The 9,649-nt window shown below is 40.6% G+C and overlaps 1 protein-coding gene across 6 annotated transcripts in view; it reads left to right on the top strand.

Moving 5' to 3' along the window:
* The first annotated feature begins 4,226 nt into the window (after positions 1-4,226).
* The window catches only part of LOC118374076 (core-binding factor subunit beta-like), a 44,528-nt gene continuing 39,105 nt past the window's right edge, over positions 4,227-9,649 (top strand). For 3 of the 6 annotated variants that reach the window (XR_008066417.1, XM_035760425.2, XM_035760426.2), the window contains exons 1-3: positions 4,227-4,669; positions 5,255-5,341; positions 7,380-7,496. Coding sequence is in view for 5 of the 6 variants with exons in the window: in XM_035760425.2 (XP_035616318.1) it covers positions 4,592-4,669; positions 5,255-5,341; positions 7,380-7,496 (282 nt within the window). In the remaining variant the exon portion in view is untranslated. The remainder of the gene's footprint in view (positions 4,670-5,254; positions 5,342-7,379; positions 7,497-9,649) is intronic. The other 3 variants (XM_035760429.2, XM_035760427.2, XM_035760428.2) reach the window with 2 other exon arrangements.

Here is a 9,649-nt window from a genome sequence, read left to right as displayed (position 1 = left end):
TTCTGGGTAAATCTAAGAGCTTTCCACACCTGGATTGTGCAACATTTGCCCATTATTCTTTTCAAAAATCTTCAAGCTTTGTCAAATCGGTTGTTGAACACTGCTCGACAACCATTTTCATGTCTTGCCATAAATTTTCACACAGACCTTTTACTTGACCTCATGGGGAAATCTCTGAGCGGTTTCCTACCTTTCTGGAAACTGAGTTAGGAAGGATGCCTGTATCTTTGTGTTGAATGGGTGTAGTGATACACCATCCAAAGTGTAATTAATAACTTCACCATGCTCAAAGGGATATTCAATGTCTGTTTTTTTTTTACCCATCTACCAATAGGATCACTTCTTTGCGAGGCATTATGTAAGGACCAACGCTGAAGAAAAGAAGCAAGTACAGGGAAAACGGACATCAAACAAAACAAGAACAGCATCTGGACGGGGGGAAGAAAACGACATTACGTCAATAATGCTGACACGGGGAACAAAACTGAGAAACAGACAGATATAGCGGGGGCAATCAACAACGTGAAGGAGTCCAGGTGAGTCCAATGAGCTCTGATGCGCGTAATGATGGTGACAGATGTGAATAATAAAGGGAAGCCTGCCGCCCTCAAGCACAAGAAAGGGGAGCGGGTGCAGGCGTGACAGATTGGAAAACCTCCCTGGTCTTTGTGGTTGATTTTGCGTTTGAAATTCACTGCTCGACTGAGGGACCTCACAGATAATTGTATGTGTGGGGTACAGAGATGAGGTAGTCATTCAAAAATCATGTTAAACACTATTACTGCACACAGAGTGACTCCATGCAACGTATTATGTGACTTGTTATGTACATTTTTACTCATGAGCTTATTAGGCTTGCCGTAACAAAGAGGTTGAATACTTATTGACTCAAGACATTTCAGCTTTTATTTTTTTATGAAATTGTAAAACATATATATATATATATAATTCCACTTTGACATTATGGGGAATTGTGTGTAGGCCAGTGACCAAAACATCTCAATTTAATCCATTTTAAATTCAGTCTGTAACACAACAAAATGTTGACATGGTCAAGGTATGTGAATAGTTTCTAAAGGCACTGTATTATGCTCTGTATACATCCTCCAAGACATATAATAACTTTAAGTCATCCAATTGGTATGCTATTGTAAGACATATGATACGTCTGTACGTCCTAATTCAAATGGTATTGCGCAACATCTGTTCCATTCATAATGTAATGTAACATTTGTATCATACCAAATTGAGTGTGACAGATTTACATACAGACTAATACGAATTGCCCTGAGACCACGTTGCAACGCAGCCTGCAGCGTTTCAGAGGGCGCCCCATGCTGTTTATGTGTGGCCGACGGATGAGTGAGAGACAGGGAAGCCGAGGAGATTCCATAACATCATTAATCATCCTCGGTGCTGAGACCCCGTGATTCTCAGCCTCTGATGTAGCTCGATATGCTTGGGTTAATAACTTGTGATGCCGGCCTAGGCAGCCACTATATTCAGATGTTTGCTTCATTTCCTACCCTCTGTATACCAGCTTGTCCTGCCTGCATCCCCAGTCAGGCATGACAACAGAAGTTTCATCAACTAGAATATGACCCAAAAACTAGGCTAATACTTAGGAGGCAGCAGAACTAATTGAACATACAGCAGGCTACTACTATTCACACCATCTCAATCTGCCGTCATGGCAGACACCGCATCAGTTTAAGTAATGAAGCAGTATAATAGTTCCAGTAGAACTATCAGATAGACATCACTTTTAAGCCTATTTATGGTGTTATCATTCTGCAAAGTGAATGACAAATATGCTAACCACTATATAGATATATACTGTATATATTTATTCATATATATATTGGCTTTATATATACATATATATGCATTGTTTTTTTCTACCCCGTTTTACCTTTCTCTTTTTGTTTACAGCATTTCCCCTTCAGTTATTCTCTGCTGTCTATCCTGCAGTGTCTGCAGAAAATGTGTTCAGACATGCAGAGCCAAGTTTAGATCCTTTCAGTTCAGATTCAGGTTGGAGTGTTAGTAGTCAAGATACTTCAAAGCACTTCGTTTCATGTATAGATTTCCATTGATCATTATTTAAAAACCACACAAATAACAAACGGCTCTTAGTTCAGTAAAGGGAATGTGTGTAGTCTTAGCTCGGTCTGTGCTGCGTTATTGCTTGCTTCACTTGATGCCTTTTAATATCTAATACCAAACCTGAACAATGTTTTCTTGCAAAACAAGAAAACAGAGTATTAACATGGCCTTGAATAGCAACTTAAAGGCGATGAGAGTGAATCGTTTTAATGTCAGAACATTTCAACTGCAGTAGGTTATGTTTCATCAGCACCAGTGTATGTGTTGGCTCAGGAGAGGGTTGTCTGTCTCTCTGTGTCTCTCCACCACAGCTCTGCCTCTGTGCCCATCCTGTTGAGGAGGATTGGAGCAGACACCTAGCTCCTGACTAGAAGCTGCCTGTCAGAATGGCTCTCCAACGGTGACCACAGAATATTTTATTAATTAATTAGTGTTTTGTGGTGTTATTAAAGCACTCATATGCCCCATTTGGCCAGAAGCCTTTCCTTTTAACACATTTACTCATGAAGGATCTCAATCCAAGAAAGAATCTGCAATGATACAGTGCTTATAAAAGCAACAATTCCCACAAAAGAACCCTCAACAACATACTGTATGTGATTGGTCCAAATTGCCTTGTGAAAGTCTAATTGTCTTCCACATCACCGATTCCCCCTTGGTTTAGAGTTTTCATTTACATAAGTGCTAAGTCTACAGACAGCACAAACCCAAGTGATGAAATGTTTCTTCATATATATGTTTTCGAATTGATGTTGATTGTAAAGTTGGAATTGTGGAATGGGCAATTCGCCCTTCGCTATTTGACCCCGACATGTCTATTTGGAATCCATATCCTCCTCACAGACAAAGTGCTCATCGATCAAGATCTGTACACCGCAGCAGAAGTCACCCCAAAAGCACACTGGACAACATCTAAGTTGTTGGTCAGTGGTCATCAAGTTCATCATGGCTCTTGGAGCTAACATTGTTTTTCAAAACCTTGTAACCACAAGTGTGTCTAAGGCGTTAATGTTGTACAACATTGAAATCAATGGAAAACTGTATTGCGTGAAGTAATAACTGCAATCTTTCAAACAGGACGAGGACGTCTGTACATGGCCTCTTCATTGTTCTGCTCTTGCTTTCCCTCTGTGTTTTTCTCCCACTCCCTGTCTCCTCCCACTGTCCTCGGGGAGATACCAGTTAAAACACATACTCCACACATTTCACATTAGTCACACATTTTTATGAGTTACTTTTGATCTCAATAATTCACAGAAAATTGATTTAGCTTTTTAATTAGTATATGTGGTTAATTATAATAATTAACTCCTCTGACTGAGTAAATGGTTTTGTTTACAGTAAAATAATCATGATTGGTGCTGTTTAGTAACTGGAATGACATTTTGCAAAATTTCATTTCACAGGCAAGTTATTATATGCCTTGTAGATATTGCATAATCTTGAAATCATTCCACAAGGGAGGGCTTGAGTTTGCCAATATGTTCTACAAGAGAATACAAATCATAATCATCATCAGTAGGTGTATAGTAAAAACAAAGATAATATTTAGGATCATGAAATTGTGTGTGTGTGTGTGTGTGTGTGTGTGCGTGCGTGCGTGTGCGGGCGTGCGTGCATGTGTGCGTGTGTGCGGGAGAGAGAGAGGGACAGATCACAAAGTGCCTCAACATTTCCAATTATCAACAAGCAGCACTATTGCCCTTGGCCTTAATTGACATAAGGAGAGGAAAGAGATGGGGACCGGGTTTTCAAATCGTTAGCTTTACATGCAACTATTTTCCAGGAATTCAAATGTTCTACCACAGTAGGGTACTCTCATATGCCTCTTCTTAATGTGCCTCCCAGAGATACAAATATTTGCCTTGAGTAATTGTTTCAGAAGCCTTGTCATTTTCCAGAACTCTTATGCTTATGGAAAACATGTCTTCACAAGGTAGGCCTACTAATCCAAATAATTTACGAACAAGGTTTGTTTTTTATGTCTCTGGGCTAAGGAACATGAGACATGGACATTTACATAGGAAAGCTATTTATTGTGCTCTGAAGTTTGTTAAATTCAACGCATGCGCACTGGGGATCAGTAGTGAGGAGAATTGTGAATGGGGGGAGTATTTTGGGTGTACAGTCATAAATCGGACTCCGAGGAGCCAGGAAGTATGCAGCGCGACAGATAAAGTCGAGAGAGCGGGCGTTTGTTGTCAGTGGACGGGGATCACACGCTTCAGGGTGAGAGGGAATTATAGCCGAGTGCGAAATTGAGCCTAATCCATTGCAGTGGCAGAGACTGACCACTCAGTAGTTTAGATTTGAAAGCGGGGAGAGATCACGACCCTGCTTACAATTAGGTAAATATTACGTTAGCACATTGCTACGAAACAAGACGGAAGAGAATAGAAGCGGGATTGCTGTTATTTCACGGCAAAGGTTTGTCTTGCTCACAAAACAATTAGAATAAAGGAACATTTCTCAGCAAAGCTTCAAGATGCCTCGGGTGGTCCCGGATCAAAGGAGCAAGTTTGAAAACGAAGAATTCTTCAGAAAACTCAGTCGGGAGTGCGAGGCAAGTCTACTCATTGGATACATTTTATCTGGTGGCGGAAACAAAGTACCTCATAATGTGGAAATGCACGTTGCGCTGAGACAGCAGAATAGCCTTTTTATTATTTTATTACTGAAAGATGGATATGGTTTCCATTATAGATACGAAGCACTGTTGAATTTATCTGATACAGTATTTCATATTTTAATGTCTAAATAAGCCTACATTTTTCAAAAAAGTGGAAGAGTTATGAAACTATTTTTAGTTTTGATTTGTTTTAAGTCCATCAACTTATCTGAGTCTCTCGTCACCTCACTGCGCGAAACACTGACATTCACGGTGACTTTGCCTCATGGCTAATGTACATTTATTTCCCATATTGTATAATTCAATAGGCTAAATGGAGATGCATTTGAATTAAATTAATCTGATACCTCGGAATTGTAAGAATTTATAAAAATAAAGACGTGTCTCAAATTTAGACTATCATCTGAGCCATAAAGTGAGCCATGCCTTCACAGTAAAGTCTATTCATCCTACTTACTTATGTATTTTTTTCCCTCTGGGATTAACTTTATTGATGCATTTTTCCCTTCATATTTTCAGATCAAATACACAGGTTTCCGAGACAGGCCGCACGAGGAGAGGCAAGCCAGGTTTCAGAACGCTTCTAGAGACGGTCGCTCAGAAATAGTGAGTAAACATTTCTGTTCAGCACACAACTGCGATAATAAGACTATAATCAGACATCATTGCACTAACCTTAAGTGTTTGTCAATATATTGCATAAATAGACACCCGGAACGAAACTAGACATTTTACATGCCTAGTTAAATAAAGGTTAAATTTAAAATAATTCTAATAAAACATCAGCCAAAACATTACTTAATCCTTTATTCTCTGGCAAACAACACAAAAAACATCCTCCTAACATTATTTCACAAAAAAATTCATAACACTATAATATGATTAATGTGTCAGGTGTCTGACAGACATGGCTATTAAGGTCTGCCTCTGTCTCAATAGCCTTTTGATGAGAGAAAGACAAACAGGGGCATTGACAATGACTGAAGTCGGGGCAGAGCTGGTCTGGCGGCACAGACAGTGGCTACATAAAACAGTCCCTCTGCTCACTCCTTTTTCAGTCATCACGATATTTTCAGGTAGGCTACACTCTTAAAGGACTCTGTCCCTGGAAGAACCTTTGGGGGTTCTAAAAAATGCCACACGGGGAACCTCTCCAGTTCAAAAAGGTTCCTTTGAAAAGGGTCTCTTTAAAGGTTCAAACTGGAACCTTTTTGTGATGGGTGGGGTTACATTTTGAACCTTTTAATTGTAGAGGTGGCAGCCTATCAAAAGATTACCCGTTGCAGCATTAAAACATTAAAGGTTCCTCCAAGAAACCCTTCAACTAACCAAAGGTGCAAATATGAACCATTGACCTCAACTCCGGGGTTCCTCCGGGTTTACTCGAGTCCCCGTTCATTCTAAGAGTGTACTAAGGTATTAAGGTATTTGCTGTAATAAAGTCAAACAACATTATTTTTTTTTTATCTAGGCCTATTACTTATATTCTTAGAGTAGTCTAACATTTCACTCTTTTTGAGTCAGATTTTTAAAATAGTTTTGGTAAGCTAATTCAAATCAAGGATTTTTCCTCATGCCATTAAACAATAACGTGACATTGCAGTGTATTCACTGCCATTTTCAGACAAAAAGATTCACAAAGATATTCACAATAATAATATTGTGACTAGGCCTACTTTTAATTAGTTATTTTTTTTGTGATGAAAGTATTTTGGCGCTTTATGAGGATTGTTTGATTTGTTACTGTCACTGTTTGCTCTGGGTCCTATAACCCTACCATTCACCCAAGTGTGTCTATTTCAAGATACAATTATTCTGACTGAGAAAGCCATTTGAAATTACCATCATCATACCTAAAATGTTAGTCAATTAAATACATTCAAATAGACTTTGTTAATTAAATAAGGCAGAATATATACTATCCACATATAGCCTTAGTAATTATATGGTCATAACATTTTATTTTGTGTTAATATGTGTTTTGTGTATTCTGCCTGTGTTGTTTTTATTCTGTTTGAAGTAATGCTGTGAAAACAAACGTAAAACATTGTGTCCATGTTTGGAGCTCAGTTGTTTAAAATCTTTACCTATGAGCTGGTAATATTCCATAACATCAACCAAGCACAGGGAACATAATTCAGAAGAAATCATCTAGACCCTGTGTCATTAGTGTCAGGCAGGGTCTACTTTTAAGCTATTATTGATTTTCCTTCCTTCCCTGTCTTTCCTACTGTATTCCTCCTCTCTCTCCCTCATGCCATCTCTCCCTCATGCCGTCTCTCCCTCATGCCGTCTCTCCCTCATGCCGTCTCTCCCTCATGCCATCTCTCCCTCATGCCATCTCTCCCTCATGCCATCTCTCACTCATTCAGTCTCTGTCATTTCTAAAGTCAGTTCTCTATTGCCCAGTATTCCAACAGTGAGTGTTGGTAAAATAAAATCAGATGTGCGTAACTCTATACTCCAAATAGAGAAAATGATGACTCTTGTTTTTTCCCCTTCTTTCTCTGAGTGTTGGGAGCGCTGTCCCTGGCTCCAGGCTCCAGACACTAGTCTCTCTGATGTGAAAAAGAAATGACGGGCTGCATAATTTATGCTCAGGCCCAGCGTTCTGATCCTGTTTGTATTGATTTCCCTCTAAAAGGCTTTTGTGGCGACGGGCACCAACCTCTCGCTGCAGTTCTTCCCAGCCAACTTGCACGGGGAGCAGAGGCAGACGCCCACACGAGATTATGTGGACTTTGACCGGGAGACGGGAAAGGTAATCCTGACATCTCTTTTCTATTCTTCTCTCTTCTCTTTTTATCCTCCCTCTAATCTCATCTGTTCAACGTTTGAGAGGTGATTTTTCTTAACCTCATCTATGACACTTTTTATTTCCCAGACATTTCTGTGAACTCATGTAACCGCACACTAATGATCTGTAAAGAGCTTGGTATGGGCTCGGGGTATTCCTAGAATTTTTCACCAAAAGTTGAGGTTGATCTCACGACAGTTTGATTGAATCCAGGCTGTTGATTCAGATTGATATGTTTTCTGGGTGGGATAAACCATGGGCTTTCCGTAATGATATGTTATTGCTTCACACAGAACACTGCCCTGCCGTCCACTTAAAACCCCACTCTTCACTGTTTCTCCTATTGTTTTTTAGCATGCCCATTTCTCACTGTAATTCCAACACATTCTACCAACTCAATGAACACACGACTACAGTATGTGGTTTCCCTCAAAGCCATAAGGAAGGAAGATGATGACACTGTTCCAACCATAGAAATACAATCATAGTTATATAGTAATAGTACATTACAGTATAGTATAGTATATAAATAGTAATTCTATAGTAAAGCCTTGTTTTTCCTGTGATTCTGACAGTACTGCAGGGCAGGGCTTATTATCCAGGGCTTATTATCCAGGGCTTATTATCCAGGACATATTATCCAGGGCTCATTATCTAGGGCTCATTATCCACGAGGAGGTCTACAAAGACCACATTCACAACTACAAGAACTCACTTCCCACAACCAAATCTGCTTATTTCTCCAACATCATAAGGAATGAACAAGGAAACCTAGGAGGGCTTTTCTCAACCATCAACAGACTTCACCGCCTCTTGGACAACCCCTCTCTCACAATCACCACGACCTCTGTGACAGTTTTCTGGCATCCTTTCAAAACAAAGTGGAGGCTATCTATCAACAGCTGCAACAATCTCACCCTTCAGTCGGGCTTCCGGGCTATGCATAGCACTGAAACTGCCTTGGTAAAGATAGTGAATTACCACCTCTGTGCTTCTGATGCTGGGAACATCTCCATCCGCATCCTCCTGGACCTGTCTGAAGCATTTGACACTGTCTGTCATCAGATTTTAACTGAGGCTTCTTGGAGTTTCCGGAACAACCCTTGCCTGGTCCCAATCTTATCTATCTGATAGACAACAGTTTTTCTTCCTTGGCAACTACAGGTCTGCCCCAGCCGCTGTATTACAAGGTATCCCACAAGTCTCAGTGTTAGGTCCATTACTGTTTAGTATTTACATGCTAATCCTTGGTCAGATCCTCTGTCAATTTGGACTCAGATTTCACTGTTATGCAGATCACACATCTTCACCCACACAAAACCCAACTCCACTTTGTCACCCCCCTCTGTTGTTGACTGTCTCCGTGAAGTGAAAACTTGGATAAGCAATAATTTTTTCAAACTAAACGACAAAACAGAGATTATGCTCATGGGCCCCAACTCCCTCATTAACAAACTGGGTCGACGGCTGCACCATCCGCTCCAACTCCAGAGTCAAGAACCTTGGTGTTACATTTGACCCAACTCTGTCATTTGAACCCCACATCCAGAACATCACCAAGTCAGCCTTCTTCCACCTCAAAAAAACATCTCACGACTCAGAACCTCTCTCACTGACCCAAATGCTGAAACCCTCATTCACACCTTTGTTTTATCATGCCTAGACTACTACAACGGCATTCTCTACGGACTCCGCGCCAAAACACGAGACAGACTTCAACATATTCAAAATTCAGCTGCACGAGTCCTCACACACACCAGACTTTGGGACCACATCACTTCCACCCTCATCAAACTCCACTGGCTTCCAGTTCAATATAGGATCATCTTCAAATTGCTTATGCTCACCTACAAAACCCTCAATGGACTGGCGCACACATACCTTACTGACCTCCTGCACCCCTACACTCCCACCTGTTCACTGTGCACCTCACACACTGGCCTCCTCCCTCTCACCAGGCTCCACTCTATGGGAGACCAGGCTTTTAGCAGTGCAGCTCCCCAACTCTGGAACTCCCTCCCTCTCCATGTCAGAACCTCAAATCCATACACATTCTAAAGACACACCTCTTCACACTGGATTAGCTTTTATCCTCTGTCTAGTTCACTTCCCTGGTT

This window comes from Oncorhynchus keta, chromosome 17, assembly GCF_023373465.1.
Source record: "Oncorhynchus keta strain PuntledgeMale-10-30-2019 chromosome 17, Oket_V2, whole genome shotgun sequence".
Taxonomy (NCBI): Eukaryota; Metazoa; Chordata; class Actinopteri; order Salmoniformes; family Salmonidae; genus Oncorhynchus; species Oncorhynchus keta.
This window is presented reverse-complemented; position numbering and strand designations above follow the sequence as displayed.